Source organism: Paroedura picta, chromosome 3 (genome assembly GCF_049243985.1).
Source record: "Paroedura picta isolate Pp20150507F chromosome 3, Ppicta_v3.0, whole genome shotgun sequence".
Classification (NCBI taxonomy): Eukaryota; Metazoa; Chordata; class Lepidosauria; order Squamata; family Gekkonidae; genus Paroedura; species Paroedura picta.
In genome coordinates this window covers 44,687,922-44,712,763 of record NC_135371.1, presented here as the reverse complement: position 1 = coordinate 44,712,763, position 24,842 = coordinate 44,687,922, and the positions used below count along the sequence as shown (strand labels likewise).

General features: G+C 40.0%; 1 protein-coding gene across 3 annotated transcripts in view; it reads left to right on the top strand.

Moving 5' to 3' along the window:
* The window catches only part of CCDC66 (coiled-coil domain containing 66), a 51,087-nt gene that overhangs the window by 10,809 nt on the left and 15,436 nt on the right, over positions 1-24,842 (top strand). For 2 of the 3 annotated variants that reach the window (XM_077325502.1, XM_077325501.1), the window contains exons 5-15: positions 2,183-2,342; positions 4,434-4,534; positions 6,416-6,537; positions 7,962-8,135; positions 9,748-9,879; positions 14,423-14,640; positions 14,873-14,957; positions 17,632-17,793; positions 17,933-18,080; positions 20,532-20,684; positions 22,830-23,296. In XM_077325502.1, coding sequence (XP_077181617.1) covers positions 2,183-2,342; positions 4,434-4,534; positions 6,416-6,537; positions 7,962-8,135; positions 9,748-9,879; positions 14,423-14,640; positions 14,873-14,957; positions 17,632-17,793; positions 17,933-18,080; positions 20,532-20,684; positions 22,830-23,296 — 1,922 coding nt within the window. The remainder of the gene's footprint in view (positions 1-2,182; positions 2,343-4,433; positions 4,535-6,415; positions 6,538-7,961; positions 8,136-9,747; positions 9,880-14,422; positions 14,641-14,872; positions 14,958-17,631; positions 17,794-17,932; positions 18,081-20,531; positions 20,685-22,829; positions 23,297-24,842) is intronic. The other variant, XM_077325503.1, reaches the window with a different exon arrangement.

Sequence of the window (24,842 nt, the reverse complement as noted above, 5' to 3'; positions counted from 1 at the left end):
TCTTATAAAGTTTTTCCATCTGTATCTTGGTCCCTAATATCTTATGTAGCACCAAACTGCAGTACAATTTACCTAAAGTTAGTTTTATCTGACACCATGGAGAAATTAACCTGATATAAACAAAATTGTTCACAATAGGTTTTAGGTAAAAGGTAAAGGTATCCCCTGTGCAAGCACCGAGTCATGTCTGACCCTTGGGGTGGCAGACTCAATACAGGGTGGTTTGCCATTCCCGTCCCCAGTCATTACTGTTTTATCCCCCATCAAGCTGGGTACTCATTTTACCGACCTCGGAAGGATGGAAGGCTGAGTCAACCTTGAGCCGGCTGCTGGGATTGAACTCCCAGCCTCATGGTCAGAGCTTCAGACAGCATGTCGGCTGCCTTACCACCCTGCGCCACAAGAGGCTCTTAGGTTTTAGGCATTTCCATATAAATATCACCATTAGGTAAGTGTGGAAATTCATAATTATTTGGGAAAGTAAATACCAGAAGATCAAGTAGATAAATTATTTTTTATTATTTTTGTTATTTATAGTCTGCCTTTCTCACTGGAACTCCAGGCAGATTACCCTCGAGTCAATACAATCAACAGGATGGGATATTCATTAAGCGACAAAATAGGATTTGGATTTTAGACCTAACAAGAAATCTTTTTAAAAAGAACTAAATGAAGCAAAGCATGTGTGTTAATGTTACAAATTAAATTATGCAAGATAGTAGGATCTAGCTTACAACCAACTATGCACAGTGATGTAAACCACAACCTGTAATAATTTGTCAAGTAATCTTGTGAACCATTTTGCACAGAGGTATCCTATTTCCTGCATAGAAAAACCCTTTTGTATAATTCCATTTTGTAAAGTTATGGAAAGCCAAAGGAATGGGAACTTTCCTGACTTCCTCCGGCAAACAATCCCATGAGGTAGGATCCGCAATAGCAGGTTGGTAGCTGTAAGGTCTTATAGCACACCAAGTCTACTGTCCTTGAGCTTTTGAACACGTTAGGTTGATCCTGTGCTTCAACAATGTTGTAAATGGAAAGAGAATCTGTGTCTTAAGTAAGTGAGAGTAATTTTAAAAAACCCTTGAAACTGGCAATTTCTTTAAAATGGGAAAGTCCTGAGAGTGTTACAAGCCATGGTGGCTAAAAGAAACCTCCATATTCAGAGGTAGGAAACCTTTGCCTATCAGTGCTAGGGAGGCATCTTTGGCTTTTATATCTGTTGTTTGGTCCTTCAGAACAACTAGTTGCCTGCTGTGTGAAATAGGCTGCTGGACTAAATGACCACTGGTCAGATCCAGCAGTGTGCTTATTATGTTCAGTCACAAGGAATCCTGTTACATTAATTTTAAATTCAGGCACCCAAATTTAAACCAATTTAAAAAGCAACTGTGAAATAGTCCACCAATATGCTGGCTGTTCTAGACATAAGTGAATAACAAAATTACAAGAAGATGAACAGAAACAGTGGTATGTGTTAGTATTTTTATTGTTTTTAAACTGGAGTGAGATAGTTATGTTTGTCTCTGCTATCAAGTAACAACCAACTTATGGTGTCCCCATTCAAGGGGCTTTCAAGGCAACTGAGAAGCAGAGGTGGTTTGCCATTGCCTTCCTCTGCAATGTTTTTCTTGGTGGTCTCCCAGCCAAGTACTAAACCTGCTTAATATCCAAGATCAGACTATACAGTGCCTCCTTCCCTCCCAAAAGCACTTACTTATAAATCTTATACAGTGCTTTTTTGGAAAAAGTGAAAATGTGGGATATATCTCTTCTAAAAAGTAGAAAACTAAACAACATGGTTTTCATCACAGGATGACTTTTTATGTGAAAATTAAATGACAAAATATACACAATATAAATCATACAAGTAACCAACTAAAAAGCTTTCAAATATATGTAAGGTTGAACTCAACTTTGATATTTGTTTTTCCAGTACAGAAGAGAGCAGTTTTTCAATATCATTTTGCTGACTTCTTTTATAAAAATGTCAGTTTACTCAAATAAGTTTCTAATCCTTGGCTAATCAGAAATCACAGACTGATGGATATCTTTCTTGAACAAAAATAGTAATGTTATGGCCTTTTGTATGACCTACTCAGTTTCGCTTTCCTTTTAAAGGATTATAAATGGAGAAACTACTGAACTTAAGTTTAAAGAACACTTTTTTATTTTCCAGTTCAAAACAGTCTAGATACTAATCCTCTTGCTGATCATGTACCAGAAGAAGAAAACATAATGGGATTACTTCAGAAAGCTGGTGAAACTCTATTTGTTCCAAGTGAAAATAGTTTAAGAAATAAAGAAGCATTGAAGCAGCCTGAACTGAATATTAACACGTATGTAAACCTTTTCAGTTAAGAATTCAAATCAGTTTGAATTTCTATAATATAAATGCTTTTGAAAGATAATATAAATTTCAAGGTAGATGGATGGCCCCTTATATTAGGGCGAGGCTACTAGTGCCCTATCTGTCCTTGGATTGCTTGGCTACAGTGATCCATGCAATGGTCACCTCTAGACTGGACTTCTGCAACTTACTCTATGCAGGCCTACCCTTTTCTGTGACCCAGAAATTGCTGCTAGTGCAGAATGCGGCTGCTAGGGTCCTCATAGGAACATCTTGGAGGGCCCATATCCAGCCTGTCCTGAGGTAGCTGCACTGGCTTCCAGTTGCAGCCCGGAATGCATTCAAGGTCCTGGTATTAACCTTTAAAGCTTGTCTTATCTCCTTATGCCCCCTGCAGGGCACTTTGCACTGTGGGTGCAAATCTATTGCCCAAGAGAGGTTTGCCTAGCCTCAACCAGGGCAAGGGCCTTTTAGGTTCTGGCCCCAACCTGATGGAATGAGTTCCCAGGAGAGCTGAAGGTCCTGACAGAACTTTTCCAGTTCTGCAGCACCTAAAAAACAGCTCTTCCCCAGGTCTTTGGTTGAGGCCAGAGCAATAAGATCTGGGGACCCCTCCCTGAAACAGCCAGGTCATTGGCCAGCCCTGGGAGTATCCCTTGAGGCACTAAATTGAAGCCTGGGGAGCAGGGGGGGGTGTTATTTATCATTGCTATGAGTGGGTTTGATTTTATAATTTTAATGGGTTTTATTGTGGGGACCATTTGCTGTTACCCACCACAAGCCACTGTGTGTGGGGGGGACAGGTTAAAAATCGAATAAATACATAAATATATAGTACACAAAATGCACTATTAAAGAATTATACAAGGATAGTTGCACAAAAATTCAAGTAGTAGATGTTCCAGGAATTGTACAGTAGACATTTCATTGCCTCTATTTCTGACAGTGGTCAAAGAGTCATGGTAGTTATTAAGCAGGTAAACATGTATACAGCTTTAATTTGAATAACTTCTGTCAAAAGGGTGAAACTACAACAAACAATACAATATTTATTATACAGTGTGCAGATGTAAAATTAAATATGTCAGACTGTACAATTTACCAACATTCCTGGTGGATGAATATGTCCTATGAATCACATAAAATTAGATGTGTTTTGGCTTCTACAGCCTTCCTTAGTGGTTACAAATAGGGATGGGCAATTTGGCTTGGATATGCCCGAAAATACCCAAATCCAGATTCAAGTACATTTCGTACTTACCCAGGCCAAATGAAACATCTCATGTCTAAACCAGCCAAATCACTTGGCTGGTTTGAAATTGGGGCATTGAGAAGAATCCACCAAACAGCCTGCTCTCTGCAGCCTGGTAAAGGAGTAGAAAGAGATACCAAACAGTTGATTTTCAGTGTCAGCTGTTTGGGGTCTCTTTAAATGTTACTTTTCACTGCCCAGGAAGGCTGGAGTGAGGAGAGCTGCTGTCTGGCTGCTGTTCTGGCCAAATAGGTTCAGGGTTCCTGAATCAGCCAAACTCAAAGCAATATATTGAATCAATCAGTGATTCAGTTGATTCAAGTTGTACCCAATCAGGAAACCCTGAATCCGAAAAGTACTGAATTTTTTCTTCATGCACATTTCTAAATACTCTTTGAATGTATTATGTATATTTAAGGTATTTTATATTTTTCACAACCAGGTGTTGTCTACTGTACTGTGTGGTAAGGCAAATAATTTTTATAAGAGCCATGGGCTCTTCCTCATGATGCCTGTATTCACACAACTTTGATGTGGTATGGAATTTCCAGTAGCTCTGGATGTGTGTAACATGAACAAGTCAATAGAGTCAAATTACAATCACTAGTCTACAAGGAGCAATAGACAAGGGAAAACACTTATTCTCGCCTGTACAACGTGTGGAAGAATCTTGGTAGCCCAGGAAAGAGATACAAGGCAGGAAGAATTGCAGGGGTACAGCAGTGTAGACCTACTTTAAATTTATTCCTAGCCCCATTTCTAATATTTTAGTATGTTCACAGTACTAATATATAATTCCCTTCATTTTCTCAAAATTTTCTTTAACAGGAACTCATGGAAACCAGCTGACATGTTTAGTACTCTGGGTGAAAGGGAAAGGGATAAACCCTTGTTGGATGCTAAGAAGTCCCAATGGAAGAAGGAACTAGGTACCATATAATTGGCTGCATTTGTATACTGCAGAACTGGTTATTAAATAGCCTTATCATTTTATGCAAATATTTGGTCAGTGTGGTTAATCAATTTCTATATGCAATTATTCTATTGTTAATCCATGTTTCTAATTTAGTTCCATTTTGTATTATACACATAGGTAATCAATATTTAAACTAGGCAAGAATTTGACATTTAAATGTCAAATAGTTTGTCACCCTCTTAATTATATATGTTAATCCAATGTAGCTGATACTTAAAATACCTGCACCATTTGTCAGCTTTTTATAGTCTCACTAGTGGAGAAGCCCATTTTTAAAACAGGCAGGGATACCCCCTACATACAGCTCTTGCAGCAGACCACATATGGGAGGGGTTTCTCCATCCTCCATCTGCAGCTCCTAGGGCAAGAAGAGTGCCAGGACCATAGCAGAGGATGCAGCAACCCTCTCCCACCTCTGCCTCAAGGGTGAGGCAGCTGCAGAGAGCGTGGACAGATGTCCGCAGCGCTCCAAGGTGGGCAGGCAGGTATGGTGGATCCTTGTGGCCGGCTGTCCTGTGGTGAGGATACATGGTTGAGCAACAGGGTGGCCACAGAGAACCATGTCAGCTAAGCACCTGCAGAGGATGCGTAGGCCCCCACTGAGAGCCAATCAGAAGCCCAGGATGTCATTGGGTAGAATGGTCATGATTTTATGTTGTATGATGAATAGATTAAAACACAGTAGTGCATCAGTAGTAGTAGGGGATGTTATCAGTTACAGATGAAACCGAGCCTTTGGGGAAGGGCGGTATATAAATATAAAATAAATAAATGTTTGTCACTTTCCCCTCAATTTAACATTCCTTCTGACCCTGAGAATTCATATTCCTACTCAGCAGGAGACTGCACTGAGGAGGAGGCAAGCTCCAGTTGTAGAATATGGCATGATTTCAACCCCTCCATCCCCATAGGAATGTAGTCTTTACAACTCAGATAATCTGATGATTGGTGTTTGAACAGTAGGAAGAAGCTGGTTCTGAGTGATTCATGGAAGTTGTGCAGTAGTGAGTGGCTTGTTGGTTGCTGATAGGTGTGGCCCCAGGAAGTCCTCCCCGAAGGCCAGAACAGGCCTGTCCCCTCCCTCAGCCTTTTTTGACAGAAACCAGCATTTGAAGGCTGGCTGTACTATTGTGGCTGCCTGGCAATGACTACTGAAAACATTTGTTTCTTAAAGCTACAGGTGCTGCTTCTATCATTTTAGGAGGTTTTATGGCACGAGTCTCTGGATTTAAGTATCCACAGATGGAACCACATTGAGAATGATAAATTGATTAGAGCAGATCTTGCTCCATGTTTCTGAATGCACAAACACCTCCTCTTATAGAGCAAAACTTTCATACTTCCCCTTCCCTTGGCAGTTGGAATGGTCATTTTGGAGTGCTTCAGTGAGGAGAGGGAGCTGCAAAAATAATGCTCTGCATGCAGAAGTCCTTGTACCTGCAGAAACATGGGATGGGATCTACACCCCTATTTTTACATTTTTCATTATTATATTCCAGGCATTCACATTTTTAAGTCGTGCGAAATGAAACATTACTCTTTCTAGTTATTTTATTTATTTTAACTCTGAGCTCCTTAGGAAAGACAGAATATATGTTTAAGGAATAAATAAGTGGCTATGTTCCTGATATTCTTCTGATTTTTGGAGATATGTTTCTTTTACCTTATTTTAAAGTTCTGTGTAATCATTTTCATTGTGCTAAATTTAAGAACTTCCATTGAAGTTCAGTTTTTAAAAGATGACTTTTCTCTAATTCTGGTAATTTAAAACTTAAAACTACTGCTTTTTGAAGCTTTTGAATAGCTCCATAAGCCTGTTTTTCTGTTCTTAAAGATGAGCAGGTAGCTTTAAAGAAGAAACTCAAAGAAAATTTAGAGTCAAAATGTCACCTGTGGCGGAAAGCAGATGCAGTTAAAAATTGCTTAGAAAAAGGACAGATGGTTAATCAAGGTCAGGTAAGAAAACCACTTTGCTTTGTATTTGTAGTCACTTCATTTATATCCCACCTTTCTCCTCAATGGAGATTGTTCTCCTCACCTCCATTTTATCCTTACAACAACCCTGTGGGGTAGGTTAAGATAGTGTGTGACTGGCCCAAGGTGACCCAGCAAATGGGGGGTTGAATTTCACTACATCATACTGGCTTATTTATGTTACTTATTAAATCCTGATTTTACTTTTGATTGATCAGTAGATATTTGCATTTTCAGTTCTAATTGTCTATCCTTCAGAGTAACTGCAGTTTTTCTTCCAAGTTAGACACAGAAAAATATAGTTCCAATGAATGGACAGCAAGTTTGGAAAGACTACTGCAATTTCAAGCAAAAGCTTTTTAGGCCATTACTTAAAAATAGTGGGGCATGTTCTCCAATCCTTAAATTAGCATGTGATAAATAACAGTAAAGTTTGAATCCAGTGGCGCCTTTGAGAACAACAGAGCTTAATTCTGTATCTAAGCTTTCATGGGCTTGTTATTATCTGTATGTGAATTTGCTGCTGTTCACAGGTCTTAAAACTTTTTTAAATCCAATCTAAGCTAAACTTACCACTCTGATACCTATGTATCTTGACTCTAAACAGTCCTTCCTGGCTACTACTCTCCCCATCCATCCTCTCTTTACTTATATGTAGTGGTTGAGGAAGTCTTGTTTCAATGTATCTGAAGAAGTGTGCATGTACATGAAAGCTTATACACAGAATTAAACTTTGTTGGATTTAAAGGTGCCCCTGAACTTTAACTTTGTTCTGTTGCTTCAGACCAGGCTTTCTCAACCTGGGTTTTGTGAAACCCTGGGGTTTGTTGATGGCACTGGAAGGGTTTCCTGAATGAATGGGACTTACCGTATTTGCCGGCGTATAAGATGACTGGGCGTATAAGACGACCCCCCAACATTTCCACTCAAAATACAGTACTATGGGCCACTATGGGCAGCTATGTCTATCTCAACTGAAGTGCACCCAGCGTATAAGACGACCCTCCCACTTGGAGGCATGTTTTTCAGGGGGGGAAAGTAGTCTTATACGCCAGCAAATACTGTAATTAATGTTTTATATATTTTTAAGATGTGTTAAACATTTATTGGATGGTCATGTCAACCCTCCCAATGGCCAATGATGGGTCTGGAGGGGGTGGGAAGGAGAGGGGCACTGAGTGGGTGTGTTCACAGTTATGCTGCATGGTCGCACCACTTATGGGGTTTCTCGAAGTCTGAAGAATGTTTCAGGAGTTTCTCAGTGGTAAAAAAGTTGAGCGAGATGGCTCCCACCTGAATACAGAGTAGTGAGTTATTTGTACTGAACAAGAATATCTGCAAGATATAGAACACATTCAGATACACCATAAAAGTAGCTTGAAGTCATCAAAATATTTCCTTTGTAGATGCCAATTTCAGAGGATCTAAATGCTGCAACAGAAGATAGCCGTATCTGTGGAAGTTCAACCACTGAGGCTAGTGAGCTTTCACCCAGTATTTCAAGTGGCCAAACTGGACAGTTCTCTAGTTTCAGTTCTCCGGACCTGCCAGCTGCCATTCGATCATCGTTTGTGTTAGGGGTAAGAAATTACTTGCATGCAACATTTTGTATTTAAGCCTGAGATTTCAGACATTTTGTATTTAAGCCTCAGATTTCTCTAGTTCTGGAATGGGCTGCCTAAAAGATATTCCAAGAGATTGACTGGGCAGTTTTTAAGGTCTAGGTGTGATTAGATTGGCTACTTTCATCTCTGATTCTGTTAGTTGTGTAAATATTTAAAGGTTGTTTCCAGTTTTTGTGTAATAAAGTATTAGGGGAAGATGTCTCTCCAGTACATTTTATTCTAGTTTAATCTTAATTTTAATTTTGTACATGCACTAAAAACAGCATGTTCTTTGAGTATACAGTGTTTGTTTTAGAACAACAAAAAAGTATACAGAATGTGGAAGAAATTGATAGGTTAACTGCTGAGAATGTAGATGGATCTCTGTTAGTGACAGCTGAATGGAACTAGATGTGGATATTAAAACAATGTCCACCTAATAATGGAATTAAAAATTAAAGAATGCTGCTATTACAGCCATGTAAATAAGTAAGGAACAACAACTAGGAGTGTTATATTTTTTAAAAAAACCCTAGTATAGTGCTTGTCAGTTCTCCTGTTGCCCATACTACATTTTTTAAAAAGTTTTTGACTGCATTTCCAGAACAAGTTATTGTCTTAAATTGGATTATATTAAATTGGGAATTTGGGATTCACAAAACATTTTTGAATTTCAACAAATTCTTTAGGGTAGCATGCATATGTGATGCATTCCAGTGACTAATGTATACAGTGATCTAACTCATTTGTGCAGCATTCTAAGCTGAATTAACTGAAGGGGAGAGGTGAGCAGGACTTTGTCGACAAATCTTTGTCTTTCACAAATCTGTTTGCTTCATAGACTACATTTCTAGACACATTTCCATCCAACTGGGAACACTTAAAAAGTAGTCCATGAAGAAAAGTTGGTTCTTATATGCCGCTTTTCTCTCCCTAAAGGAGTCTAAAAGTGGCTTACCTTTCCTCTCCCCACAGTAGACACCCTGTGAGGTAGGTGAGGCTGAGAGAGCCCTGATATTACTGCTCAGTCAGAACAGTTTTATCAGTACTGTGGTGAGCCCAAGGTCACTCAGCTGGCTGCATGTGGGGGAGCGCGGAATCAAACCCAGCTCACCAGATTAGAAGTCTGCACTCCTAACCACTACACCAAGCTGGCTGATAAGGAGAGTGGCCAGTAAGTATATAGCATACCTCCTAGTGAGTCAAGGCAGAACTTCTTATCCTATTCCTTCTCTAGTTGATTCTTCTTTGACTGTCACTGGTAGTATGACCACAAATGGCAAGACATGCAGCTGCTACAGGTTTATACAGAAACTAAAATAATATGAGACAGTCTTTTATAAGAAGCCACTGCGATTATTTTTAAATTTATTTAAAACATTTATTATCCACTTTTCTATCATGTGGAACTCAAGGCAGCTTATGATTGAAATAAAATGATGATGAAAACACAAAAAACTCCATGATTTAAGCACATATTTATTATACTTCTAAGTGACAGATCAAATTTTATAGTAAAATGTTGAAATGGGAAAAGAATGGCCTGACAGAAGGGTCAGAAGAAGTACAATTTTTCTTCTTCTTTTAGGAAGCCACTCCCGTAGAGCATCCTTTCAGTGCTGTAAAACGTGAACAACAAAAAAAGTGGCTTGAAGAACTTGATAAACAAAAAGAAGCTGCAAAATTACGAAAAAAAGAAGAAAAATGTGATTTATCAAAGGTAGTTACTGTTTGTGAAGATGTCTTTAAATAAAAAAGTATATATCAACTGTTCTCCCCCTGAAATGGAAGATGACTGTAGATATGAGTTTTCAGGTACTCAGGGAGCCAAAAGAAGAAAAATGCTCTCCTTCCATTTACTGTCCTCAGCACTGCGTCTTCTTCACCAGTCTTTCTCCTGCCTCAAATAGGGAGAGCGTAACTATTGCTTTCTGCGAAGGAAACCTTTTATCTGTGCCTACTTTCCTAATAGAGCCTCTTGTGGTGCAGAGTGGTAAGGCAGCAGACATGCAGTCTGAAAGCTCTGCCCATGAGGCTGGGAGTTCAATCCCAGCAGCCGGCTCAAGGTTGACTCAGCCTTCCATCCTTCCAAGGTTGGTAAAATGCGAACCCAGCTTGCTGGGGGGTAAACGGTAATGACTGGGGAAGGCACTGGCAAACCACCCCATATTGAGTCTGCCATGAAAACGCTAGAGGGCGTGACCCAGTGCTTGCACAAACATGACCCAATGCTTGCACAGGGGATACCTTTACCCTTTTACTTTCCTAATTCTTCCCCTCCCTCCTTTTCCACAGTTCCTACCTTAACCATTCCTCTCAATCGTTTGTTGAGAGATGATCAGAAATGGGGGGAGTGAAGAAGAGAAAAGCCATGACCACTTTAAAAGCGTGGCTTAAAGCTGCCACAGTGGTTTCCCCTCGCATTGGGACTCAGTTTAATTAGCCAGCCAAACAGAAAGGTTTCATTCCCAGATAGGGAAGACTTTCTCTCAGAGGATAATCTTGAGGTCCCCTTGGGGACCTTGAATAAAGAGGCAACGGACCCAGAGAAAATATAAGACTCTGAGCAAGCTTCAACAGCCAGATTTGCTGAAGAATCCAAGCTTGGATACTCCTGAAGAGGTTCATGTGAGTGCAAGGGGAGAAAATCTCTTTAGTGATGAAATGTTACCATTTTTTTTACATGACCACGAGAGAGGAAATTATTTCATTTTTGCCAAAAAGGGGGTCCCCTATCAGAAGGCGCTCATTCCCATCACTATTCCGCTTGTTCTGATAGACATGACTTTAATGAGGAATCTGTCCCTGAGCACACTTAAAACTAGCTTACAAAAGCAGCCAGAACAAGGGGAAATTGTGCTTCTGTACATTATGATTCTTCAGGCAGTGAACAAAATATTAAAGATGAGGTAGAGTTCCTCTCAGAAAAGGAAACTACTGAGGAGGTTCAAGGACCAGACCAGGCTATTAGGTTTTTCAAGCAGGAAGTCTATTCAATACCTGCTTCCTAGAGCAATGGCAGCAGTTAACTTAAAACACTCTGATGAACCAGATCCACAGGAACTCCCTGCCAAAAAGAGCAGAGTTACCTTAGGTGCAGAGGAGTTTTTTCCAACAACTAAAGCAGCCCCAAGTCATTTCCCCTCCCAATGTTTTTTGGGGGGGGAAATGAGAGCAGAGTGGGGAAAAAACACTAATGAACAAATAGTTCCCCACATTTGTTTTATTACTATTACTATTACTATTTTTTAATTTAATTTAATTTATTACTTGCCACTCCCAAGCAGGCTCGTGGTGGGTTACAGTATGTCTAGTGAATCCCAACCTGCGTAAGGCCTTAAAGGTTAAAACCAAAACTTTGAACCTGATCCGGACAGCAACTGGCAACCAGTGCAGCTGTCTCGGCACAGGCTGGATAGGGGCCCTCCACGATGTTCCTGTGAGGACTCTTATTAAAAAGCTATACAGCCTGCATGAATACAGGGAAGAAGTACTCCAGGTCTCATCTGTCGATGCACCTGTAGTGGCTATTCATTCTCCAGGTGTAGTATCTGAAGACAGAAAGGGGAACATCAGATACCCAATAGATAGAAAAACAGAGATGTCACTCTGCAGAGTGTATGAGGTGTATGAGGTGATGGCATCACAGTAAGGGCAATAACAATAACTTCCATTTTATCTAGATCTGCCATAATTTGGGCAAGGAAGCTAATATAACTTTTACCAGCAGAAAACGCTAGGATCCTGGAGGGGGCCAATAGATTTTTAAAGGCAGTCTCCTTCTTCTCAGTCATGACCCTAGACAGTAGACAGACTCTAGAGTCCACAGCAGTGGCAAGGAGACTCCTGTAGCTAAAGCCTTGGTCTGCTAACAACCAATCAAAATCTGTAGTGGCCACCTATCCCTTCCAATGTAATCGCCTTTTTGGAACGCAGATTAATAGAAACCAAAGACTAGAAAAGAGTAATGGGTCGGTATGTCAGGCGGAACACTGATAACATCCTTCCATGCAGAGTCCTTTCATACACAAGGCACCCTACAAAAAGTTTGCCAAGAAAATCACTGAGGCTCCTGGTCTAAGTTTTGGTGGGGACAGAATTCTGCAGACCACCCAAAGCGTCAGTTAACAGATACAAGAAAAGTGATTGAGAGACCAACAGAGCATGATTTCAGGGCCTTGTGGAAGGTCGCTGGCACTGTTCAAAGAAAAATAGATAGATAGACAAATGAGCAATAGAAACTGTGGCCCATGGTTACAGAATAGAATTCGAGCATCTTCCACCAGAGAGGTTTGTATTTTCAACTCTACCTCAGAGTGAAAACAACTAGCAAATTCTAACCCAGGCAGTAAATCAATGTCTTTCCATCCAAGCTATTGAGCCAATTCCTGTTTTAGAGCACTTCAAAGGAGTGTACTCATACTTCTTCATAGTTCCAAAACCAAATGGAAACTGGAAGCCATTCTCGATTTAAAATTCACAAACAGACACATTAAGCTCAAGAAGATTCACATGAAAACACTTCAATCAATAGCTGAGTCATTGCAGGATGGCGAATTCCTAAAATCGCAAGATCTCATTGAAGCATACCTCCATGTGCCGATTTATCCATCCCATCATTGCTTTCTGAGGTTTTGGATGGGAAATAGCCATTTTCAACATATCCTTCCATTCAGGTCACCAACTGCCCCAAGAATTTTCTTGAAATTAGTGTTCAATCTCATTTTAATCCTCAGAAAGAAGGGAATACATCTCCATCCCTAGCTAGACGTCCTGGTGAAATCCAGTTCCTGGTCCCAAACAAAGAGCAACAAAATAGACACAATGTTTCACACATCACCAGATCATCCTCCCATCCTTTTGCCCACATCCCAAACATCCTAAGGAATAGGAGTGGTACATCTTGGATGATAGATGAACCATTACGGTATATCTCATTCTCACTAAACCCATTAGAAGGTCTGACAGCTTATTCATCTCAGGAACTGCTCCTAATTTTGGCCACAAGACATTGAAGCCAGGAATAAGCAGGTGTCTGTGTACCTGCATAGCTGAGACCTACAAATAATTGAGAATGACAGTTCCCCCAGGAATTACTGCACACACTATCTGAAGCACCTCTACTAATGCGGCACTGGCAAATAGGGCCTCAATCATAGAGGCCTGTAGGCAGCAACATGGGCTTTGATAGTAACCTTCACGAGACACTATAAAATTGACAAGTATAGTTCTGATGATACAGCGTATGGCAGCTGAGTACTGAAGCATGTACTGGACCCAATAAGTAATACCCTGCATGGGACTTATTAGGCTCTAGAGAAAGAACCATTCTCTGGAGAAGGAATCATATCTACAGATGTCCCCCATACCATGGGGTGAACAACCACTGTACTTACTGAAGATGGTCCTTCTTCTCTGGAGTAAGGAGGACGTCTGCTCCCACCCTTCATTTCTTGTGTTCAGGACATCACTCAGTATACTGAGCTTAGCAGAGGCACAGCAATCCTTTTTCATAAAGTCTGTAAATTTTTCCTCCTCCTCTACCTGCCCTTATAGCTTCCTGTTACAAAAAAAAATTAATTATAATATTTACAAAGTTTGAAAAGTTGTAGTTACAGTTAAAACAGCTCTACGGCTTTCAGAGTACCCAGACTGCCAAAGGAAATTAAAGGAAGGTGTTTTTCTTCTGTCTCTGTGAATAACTGAAGAGAAAATCCATATCTATAGATGTCCTCCTTACTAGTAAGTCCAGTGGTCATTTTCCATTCCTGCCACTCTAGATTCATCCAGAAGAAGTGTTAAATTTATTAGTCCATCAAGCATATGGCTTTGTATTGCATACTACTCGTGGACAAAATACCATGCAGAGTATGGGGCAGCAGTGAGGAAAGTGTTGGATGGAACTACCTCCATCTTCCTCATGTCAGCCTCCTGTGCCATGTGAAGTTGTGTTCACAAGGGTGTCCAACCCTCAGTATCAGTTTTGGGGAAGCCACAGTAGCTGCTGGGGAAGACGGGAAGTAGGTAAGGTCTGTGAGTCCAAGCACTAATTGCTTATGCTTTGTTGGATCCAAGCTATTGAAGAAACATCCTTAGGTTCATTGATAACTCCGTTAAACTCTTCTGCACTTTCTATGTGTTTTACAATTATAATATGTAAATCTTAAAGTTTAAGATATAAAAATATTTCTAAATTTTTACACAAAAGCAGAATATATGTTTAAGTATAAAAACCCTTAATATTTTCTTCATCTTTTTCTTAGGCTGAAGAGCATGACCGATGGACGATGCATTTTGATTCTTTCAGGAATCATGCTTACTCTTCTTCACAATATCCTTTAAATACAACATACAAAAAGCCTACTGAAACTTTACATTTTTCTCCTGAGCCTCGAGACTCAATTACTTTTACACCTACAGAGGTGGAAAGTTCAGGAAAATCAGTTGGGAGCCATATTTCAGAGCCAAATCAGAAAGGCAGGTGAGAGTTCCCTTTAGTTTTCATAGCTACCTTTCCAACATTTTGGAACAGTGGAATAATTTGCTTTAATCTTAGTTTACTGCATTGACATTCCACAGCTATTAAGATTATTATGTGAGATTATTATAAAAGCTGATATACAGAACTGTCAAAGACTCTCTACATTCCTACATAGGGCTCTATATACACACACGTATGTGTTTTTTAATTTAAATACTCTTTTTTTTCATAGTTTCCTTCGTTCAATGACTGCCCTTTTGGATCCCGCTCAAATTGAAGAAAGAGAAAGGCGACGGCAGAAGCAGATAGAACACCAGGTAGAATCATTAGCTTCTGATCAGCCTTGCTAGTTTATAACCCACTTTTCTACAAAGACTACAAAATCAGAGAAGGCACTAACATTCATTTTTTTAAAAAAGGGAAAGATAAGAATTGAAGCAAAGTCCCTAAATCTTTTCTGTGACACATGGCTTCTTACTTGTCCCAAATTCAGGTTACACTTTTAAGTTAAACCATTCATCTTGCAATAGTAGAGGAATTTTTGTCCTCACTTATAACTAATCTTTACCTTAATTATATTGTTCATGTAGCCTACAGATCTTACTCAGTGTCACACAAGGTACAATGAAAAAGAAATAATTTAAATAATCAACCAGTAACCATGCTTGAGGTCCTTTGAATTATGTGAACAAAAAATTAGCTACAGCCAATATAACTCCTAAATCTATGCGTGCCACAAGTTTCTTAACCATATCTGGTGTTGACAGCTCCCTGTTATTGCAGAAAAGAGGAGCAGTCCACAAATCCCACAAATCCCTCACTAACACTCAAGGCACAGGTCAAACAGGTAGCTGGCCAGGCATTTTTCCATCTCCGCCAGGCTCGGCTACTAGCGCCCTATCTGTCCTCTGAACACTTGGCCACAGTGATCCATGCGACAGTCACCTCCAGATTAGATTTCTGTAACTCGCTCTACACTAGCCTGCCTCTGGGCTTGATCCGGAAACTGCAACTGACCCAAAATGCGGCTGCTAGGGTCCTCACGGCTACACCTTGGAGGGCACATATTCAGCCAGTGCTGAGGCAGCTGCATTGGCTACCGGTTATCTTCCGGATCAGGTTCAAGGTTTTGGTTTTGACCTTCAAGGCCATCCATGGTCTGGGCCCAGTGTATATGAGGGACCGCCTATCACCCTATGCCCCCCCCCACAGGGCCTTACGCTCTGCGGGGGCTAACCTATTGGTCGTTCCCAGTCCCAAGGAAGCTTGCCTGGCCTCGACCAGGGCCCAAGGCCTTTTCGGTCCTGGCCCCAACCTGGTGGAATGAGCTCCCGGAAGAGCTGCGGGCCCTGTGGGAATTGTCATCATTCCGCAGAGCCTGCAACACGGAGCTCTTCTGCCAGGCTTTTGATTGAGACCGGGCAGCAAGAAGGTCTAGCCCCCTCACAAATGTGATGGTTGCGTCTGTCATCTGCTCCCTCCCTTTCCCTTCTTAGTGGGTGTGGAATTGGGTTAGTTATATTGAATTTTGCCGCCATTCTTGTCTTAACTTTTGCATTGTATTATGTTTTATTGTGCTTTTATTGTTTTAGGGGATTGGTTTTTATGTGACCCGCCTCGAGCCTCCGGGGGGAGGCGGGATATAAATTTAATAATAATATTAATAATAATAATAATAATAATAATAATAATAATAATAATAATAATAATAATAATAATAATACTGCAAAAGACACCACATTCTAGTGAGTTTCTGTCTATCCAGAAGCACAATCACAATGTCTGTCAGTATATATGGTCCTTTGCATTTGATGTTGCATTACTTGTGAAGAGATAGAGTTTAATCTTGAAGTTATAAATTCTCTCCTGTACTGAGGAAAATGCATATGTGTCAAGTTAACCTTTGGCTCACGCTGTGATGGCCTGACCAGTGTCCTAAGATGGCCACTGGGAACTTGGTTGTTTCTACTCCTCTGAGTTCCTCCTCCTGTTTTATCAAGGTTCCTCCAGCCATAGGGGCCATCTGGTTTCTTATTATGTTTTGTATGTTATGACTGCTCTTTCTGCCTCTGGATGCCAAGTTATAAAATTTCATTTTGCAGATAAGGGACAAATTCAGTAAGATCACAGACTGTGGGAAAACAACTGGCATGGGGTGGCAAGTCAGGCTCTACAATTGTCTTGCATTCTGTATGTGGTCAGTTTCAGCAATTAACATTCTATGTAGCAATTAGTATGTCTCTCCAGAGCCAGTTTGGTGTAGTGGTTAAGATCAGTGGTGTCTAATCTGGAGAACTGGGTTTGATTTCCCACTCCTTCACATGAAGCCAGCTGGGTGACCTGGGGCAGTCACAGTTCTCTCAGACTCACCTATCTCTCAGGGTGTCTGTTCTGGGAAGATGAAGAGTAGATTATAAGCCACTTTGAGAGTTTTTTGTATAGTAAAAAGCTGGGTACAAAAAAAAAAAAAACAGCTCTTCTTCTAATAAACTACTGAAGATTTTTTCTAAGATTCCGAGTTACCTTCTTGGGGAGAATTGCTACAGGATATGACAGTATGACTAGTCTGCTTTCACCCTCATAGAACAGCTGCTGCACTGCCCCTTCCATTCTCCCTCTTGCATATGCACACATATCTTTGCCCAACTATTAGAAGGAGGTAGAAGAGAGATATGCAAGTAGCTCAAGCAATGCCACTATAGCTATGGTCAATAGGGCAGGTATTCAGCAGATCTGCATGGTTTGTTAAAACCTTATAGCGATGAAAAAAAAAACCCTGGTGGAAGTTAATACACAAAGAGTGTTTTTTTCTATATTATATTTATTTCTGTTTCTTTTAAATGTAATATATGTGACATATAAAGCCAATTATCAAAGCTACCGCATACAAAGAAAAAACTAAAGGATTGCAGTCACATTCAACCATTTTCTCTAGGCCATATTTTACCTCTTCATTAATTTTAGAGCATTTTCTCAATCGTATTCTCATAGAAAGCAATAATGGCTCAAGTAGAGGAAAAACGAATGAAGAAGCAACTTGAAGAGGAGCAGAGGAAGCAGGAAGAGCAGGAAGAAGAATGCCGGCTTGCAAGAGAACAAGAACTGATGAAAAAGCAGTTTGAAGAAGATCTGCTCAGACAAAAGCAAAAAGAGGTGGGCATCTAACTGCGTGCTGCACAGACAGAGCCACATGCATTAAAAAAACATATATTGCAATATTCAGATATAGTATCAAGTTTTTTCCTCCTTTTGTTACCTTATTAATGTTTTTATATATTTTTCATTGTGATAGGAGATCATGACCCTTAAAACAAATGAACTGTATCAGTCAATGCAACGAGCACAAGAGTTAGCCCAGAGATTGAAACAAGAGCAGCGTATTAAAGAATTGGCTCAGAAAGGGCATGATATTTCCAAACTGCAGAAGAATCTTAGTGGTGGTAAGTACCAAACTTCAGTAGAATTGGCTGAATGTTTTTCAGTAAAACAAAAATACCATCACTTATTCTTGTGGGGGGGGGGGTTGCATCTTGGGAAAGCCTCCTTTGGCCTCCAACATTTTATGTGTAATAATCTAGTGTTTCAAGCTGTAACAGCAGCATAACACAAAATCCATAGTTGATAGCTTTTCCCTTAGTATCCTGGAACATCTTTTTTTTATCCTTCCCCTTTTTGTTTGGTATTGAACATCCAGCCTGTTGAGTTCTGTGGAACACTGTTAAGTGTTGTTGGTTTTAGTAAAAATATATTACATCATTGTTCCTGATTTTTAACAATTTGTCTGGCAATTTTAATTTTTGCTTAGTTCATATACCTTTGTCCCTGACCTGGAAATTGAAGCTGGTGAAAAATGCAACTGCTAGGGTCATCACAGGAACATCTTGGATGGCCCACATCCAGCTGGTGCTAAGGCAGCTGAATTGGTTACTGGTTGTGGCTTGGTACATTCTCAGTTCTGCAGGGCCTCCAAGATGGAGCTCTTCTACCAGGTCTTTGGTTGAGGCCAGTGAAGTTAGATCTGGGCCCCTCGCTGGCTAGCCAGGTCATCGGGTGCCCCTGGAGTTACCTCCTGAGACATACCGCAGGGTCTGCGGTACTGGGGGGAGTTGGGAATTTTTCATTGCCTAGGGAGTGGGTTATAAGTATTTTATTATTGTTTTTAGTGGGATTTTAATGTGGGTCAACTACTGGTACCTGCCATGAGACACATTAGTGGGACTGGGGGATAGATGGATGACAGAGAATAATTCATGCTATGAATCCAAGAGAATAGTACAATACAATAACATGATACAAAATATTCAGCAACCTAAAAGGGTGGTGGTAGGGCCTTTATTGGAAAAAAAAAACCTTGGATCCGCAGGAACCTGCCAACTACCTGTCGCATTTCTAGTGAAGGTGGTGGAAAGAGCTGCTGTGGACCAACTATCAGTATTCCTGGACAAAGCTTTGGCCTTGCACCCAGCCCAGTTGGGATTCCAACCTGGCCAAGGGGGTTGGAACAGTGCTGGTTGCCCTGATAGATGATCTCCATCACCAGCTGTACCAAGGCGGGTCAGTGCTGCTCATATTACTTGATGTCATGGCGGTGTTTGACACAGTCGACCATGAGCTACTAGCTCACTGCCTCACCAACACCAGGATATGAGGGAAAGCCCTTCAGTGGCTGATCTCCTTCCTCTGAGGTCACAGACAAAGGGAAGCAATTGGAGAGAACCAATCTCGGCACTGTCAACTCCTGTGCGGTGTGCCACAGAAAGCAGTTCTCATTTCTGTTCAATATTTTTATGCACCCTCTTTCTCAACTGGTATGGAGTTTCAGACTCTGATACCATCAATACACTGATTATACCCAGCTTTTCCTTCCTGATGGATGGCCACTCTGATTCACCCCCATACTCATTAGCCAGATATCTGGAAGCTGTGATGGGATGGCTCAAGTAGAGCTGTCTGAAACTTAGTACTTCAAAGACGAGGGTCCTATGGTTCGGTAGGAAGGGTCCTAGTGAGGATGCACAGTTGCCCTACCTGGATGGGGTACAGCTATCAATAGCACACTCAGCCAGAAACCTAGGCATGACCTTTGACACCTCCCTTTCCATGGAGAAATAGATTACAAGAGTAGCATAGATGGTGTTCTTCCACCTGCGCCAACCTAAGCTGCAAGCACCCTACCTGGCTCCAGAACATCTAGCCATAGTGATCCATTCAACGGTCATCCCTAGACTGGATTTCTGTAACTCACTCTACATGGGCCTATTTTTATCCCTGATCCAGAAACTACAACTAGTCCAGAATACAGCAGCCAAGATTCTCACGGGAGCATCTTGGAGGGTGTTCCCGTGCTGCACTGGTTACCAGTTGCAACAGCTGCACTGGTTACCAGTTGAATTCCAGATCAGACTTAAGGTTCTGGTAATTACTTTTAAGGCCATATGTGGGCTGAGCCCTGAGTGCATAAGGAACCATCTTGCTGCCTAGGTCTCCCAGAAAGCACTACATTCAGCAAACATCAACAAACTGGTGATCCCTGGCCCCAAGGAGGCTCACCTGACCTTGACCAGAGCCAGGGCTTTCTCTGTCCTGGTCCCTATCTGGTGAAATGACCTCCCAGAAAAGATCAGGGTCCTGCCAGAGCTAAAACAGTCTTGCAAGGCCTGCAAAATTGAGCTCTTCCACTAGGCTTTTGGTTGATGCTAATGAAAAACGACAAATTCACTGGCAACCACCCTGAGCCACAAGGGCGTTATAAATATGTAATAACATAAAAATAAAAAACATTAAAATAGAAAACAATACATTTTAAATTAGACATGTTATGCTGATATTATTTCGATAGAATAGTATCAGGACTATTTGAACAAGCTTTTGGCTCCCCCCTCCCCTTTTAGGTGATACGTTCCAAGAGAGTTATAGTGCTGACCTGAATGGCTTTCCAGATGACATCCAACTTCATGATCATTGTTCTGCAGAGAGTGCCGGAATGGTAAATCAAGATATCAAAACTGTCCTCTCTCCTCGGAAGGACACTGCTGTGCAGACAGGTACACTAGTTCATTAAGTAGTATGTTCATTATCTTGATATGGCATTTTAATGACACAGGAAAAAGATGGGGGTTTCTAGATGGGGTTTCTTTATTCTTGTAGATTAAAAAGGCTATTTCTTCAAAAGATAATTTGATTAAATGGGTTTAGTATTAATTCATAGAGCAATTCCTAGTGCAGGGAATATTTAGATGTTAAATCTGACTAATTGATGGACAACAAACCCACTCTTACTGGCAATGATATGCCTTGGTAGATGGTTCACATTCAGCATGCTAAAATATTCATCATTATACATCCATTCCTGAGATCTGTGGTGCTAACTGAACTGTATGAAGCAAGTTCCAAATACAATATAAACTGATTTTTGGTGTTTAAACTAGAGAATGTACAATGGGATATAGGATTGTGCAACTTCTTATGTGCAGTAAGAATGGTATCATGTGATATCTGGTGTTGGGGGACAAGAGAAATACATGGTGGCAGGATATGGTAAATTGCCAGCCAACAACATATTTGTAAAGAGGGGAAGAGCTGAAAGGAAGGATCAAGTCACCTTTGTCTCCAAAAGTGTAGAAGACCCTTGTCTTTGTAAGGACAGAAACATGACAAACTTCTGTTAACATTTAGGCATCTTGCCTCTTCCTTTAATGTCCAGTCATATGCCTTTCAATATAATTTCATTTTAATGTCCTAGGCTTTCCATTATTGGAGTCTACCATTCAGTTCCTGCTGAACATTTATTTACTTGTACATAATTTTCAATCATTTTCTTAGCATTTAACTCCTCAATTATATAGTAGCAGTTCTGGGTTGTTCATTAGTTCTGCTTTTTGTGTTTTAGCAAAAAAACCTGTATGAAGTATACACTTGCATGCACATTATTCTGTATTATGGTTGCCACTCAGAAAATAAATCCAGTGTGTTTCTACACATTGTAAGTTGTTTTATATGAAGTATCCGCCATGTAATTAGGACAGTTTTTTTAACAACTTTAGTGGAGTTCTGTCCTTGTTGTACATGAAATGTATTCCTGTTTACAAACACTCATGCTGAAATACTATGACTAAACAAAGCTGTACTCCTGGCAACCGAAAGATATATGTCAGTTCTAGGAAATAACTTTTTTTAGTACAAGCTTTAAAGGCTACTTCTAATCTAAATAATATAAAGAAAAGCTTCCACAAAGCATGCACATTACATCTTTGATTCCCTAAGAAAATTTACTGCAGCATGAATATAGATTTGCTATTCTTATCACGATATAGTATAAATTTGAATGTAGTACTCCTACCCTTTAGACTAATCAGAATGGCAAGGCTGTCTCTTCCATTCTTTCAGATAGTATACTACAAGAGAGAGAATGCAATAAAAGGTTTTTCAGCTAAATTGTGTGTCTGAAATAGGCTCAATATATAGTCAAACATTGTTAAGTATAAACCATGAAGTTCATTAAGAACAGACAAAGTGCCTAATATTAATGCTAGTTAAAAATACTTAATGTAAAAAAACACCCAATTTATGTAATAATCCAAAACTCCACTGTTTTCAGTGAACTTGGAAGTAACTCTTCTTAGGACTGCATTGTTTAAAAAAACCCTAATTTTAGTTATGACATGTTGGTAACACCAATTAACTGAACATTTCTACTTAGACTTGAAGTAATGTGCCCAGGAATAGTTTTTATCAGTAATAGAATCTTTATCACTTGATAGATAAATCAGCACTAACATAAAAGGATCACTTTATGATAGTGCTAATAATATAAAAGTAATAGTCATGAAACTTGTAATTGAAAAGTAATTATTGGTAGAAAAACAAAAATTCAAAAGGGAAAATGAACATCCATTTTGTGAAACAGCAGGGAAAATGCCATCATAGAAATGTTGAATTATGTTTTCACATTAAGGCTATAGTTGATAATTTGCAATTTTAGCTTTACAGAAGAGGTAGGTTAGTCTTCACTTTTGCCTGTTTGTTTTAAATAAATGCTCTTTTATGCCGAATGTATATTTTTTTCTTTGCAAATCACCCAATGGAAAATGCCTGGGACAAAATCTGAATAAGTGTAAATGTACCATGTCCAAATGTAAATCAGTTGCTCTTTGGCGTGCCTTCAATGCATGTATGTATTTACCTTTTAGATAGTGTTAACACTGATGTGTGCACTGAGCAAACTAGGAGTGGAAGCGTGGACTGTATGTCTCCAGATATTTCTATAGAATATAAAGTGGACTCTAACAGCAAAAAATGTAAGAAAGAGCCACAGTATACAGATAAAAAGAAAATGTCCGAAAAAGAAAATATTGTCAGCTTCAGCAATTTAAACGAGCCGACTATGCAAAGACTGAAACATATCAAGCCACTGGAAAGGAATGATAAAAGACCGGACTGGAACATAAACAAACCTTGCAAAAGGTTTGTTCCAGCGTCAGAAAGATATCCAAGATGCCTTCAGAAACAAAGAGAAGAAAAGAAAGCAAGACGGCAAATGGAATTGCTCCAGCTGGTTGAAAGAAATAGCCCTGGCAATCTTTGTCAAAAGAAAAGTATTTCTCCAGATCCGTCTCCCTTGCCTCATCATGAAGATAAAGTGAATGCAGTAAGAAAGGTGATGCTTTATTATTTCAAAACCATTTTCTCCATCCTAGTGCATATTAATCCATTCATAACAACTTTCTATTTATTTTATCTTATTTACTTTATTTATAGTCTTTCTTTTCCCCATTTAGACTCGAGGTGGATTACAGGGTAAAAATTGGGGAAAACTTCAGAAGTAGGACAATACAAATGATAATATATTAGATACAGATAGTGTATGTAATATATATAACCAACATTTAATTAAGGTAAAAATTAAATATTTGTGAATGTTTTTAATATAATTCCAATCATTGCATAAAAGGTTGGGAACATGAAACTAAAAAGAGTGCCTAGAATGAAGTCCACTTGTAAGATTCATTTGCCTTTCTTAGGCTCTTGGTTGATATTAGTGTTTATTTGAGATATTTGAATAGTATTAAAGGTAATTGTTTAATTACAGGGCAAAGCATAATTGTATACATCTTTATTCAGAAGTAGATTTCCATGAGACTAATCTTTAATCATGCAGAGGGTTGCAGCCATGATTGTTACCAACTTCTGCTGGATTGTTCTTCATCTGTCTCCTCTTCAATGGCACTGCTAATGAGATTATTTTCAAAGGATCTTTTCCATACAATCAGTTGTTGTCCAAACAGATTTATGTCTTGTATACCGATCCTGCAAATCTCTTTTCAGTGATAGTAAGAGTGTGATGTGATGGCATTGTTAGTGTTGGCATCTTCAGAAGAAAGATGGTTGGATGGCCATTCTTGCAGTGGAGTTTGTTGTCAGGAAATGCAAAGCCTCTAATTAAAAAATCCCAAAATAGAACTTAAAAGTAATTCACAAAAGTCTGTGGTGGAATAGAGATGTATGTTGACAGCTATCCCACAGACAGAATCCAGTACAGCCCTGTAGAACACATGCATTTGCATCTGATGGCAGTGTTTGACTTGGTAGGCCAGGAATGTTTGGCTCACTAATACGGGGATACAAGGGCCAGCTTTGCAGTGGCTGGTTTCTTTTCTTCAAGGTTGGGGTCAGAGGATCGTCATTGGGAAAGAGCGGTTGTGCCACTGTCAACTCCAATGTGGATTACCATAAGGCACAATTCTCTCCCTGATACTATTGGACATCTTTATGTGCCCTCTAGCTCAGCTTGTTTGGGTATATAGGCTGGGATGTCACCAGTAAGTGGATGACACCCAGCTCTACCACTTGATGAGTGGCCAGCCAAATACTCCACCCAATTCCTTGACCAAGCTTCACGGAGCCATGAGGGAGTGGCTCCAGCAGTGCCATCTGAAATTTAACCCCGTGAAGACAGCAATCCTCTGGATAGAAAGGAAGGGACCAGAACAGAAAGCATGCCTCCCCTGTCTGGATGGAGTATAGCTGGAAGCAGCACGCATCGTTCGGAACTTAGAGGTGATCCTCAATGCCTCCCTTACTATGGGGGTGCAGATTACTAGGGTAGCTCAGTGGGCATTTTTCCACCTATGCTAAGCAGAGCTACTATCGTTCTACCTGGATCCAGAACACCTAGCCACAGTGATCCACACAACAGTCACCTC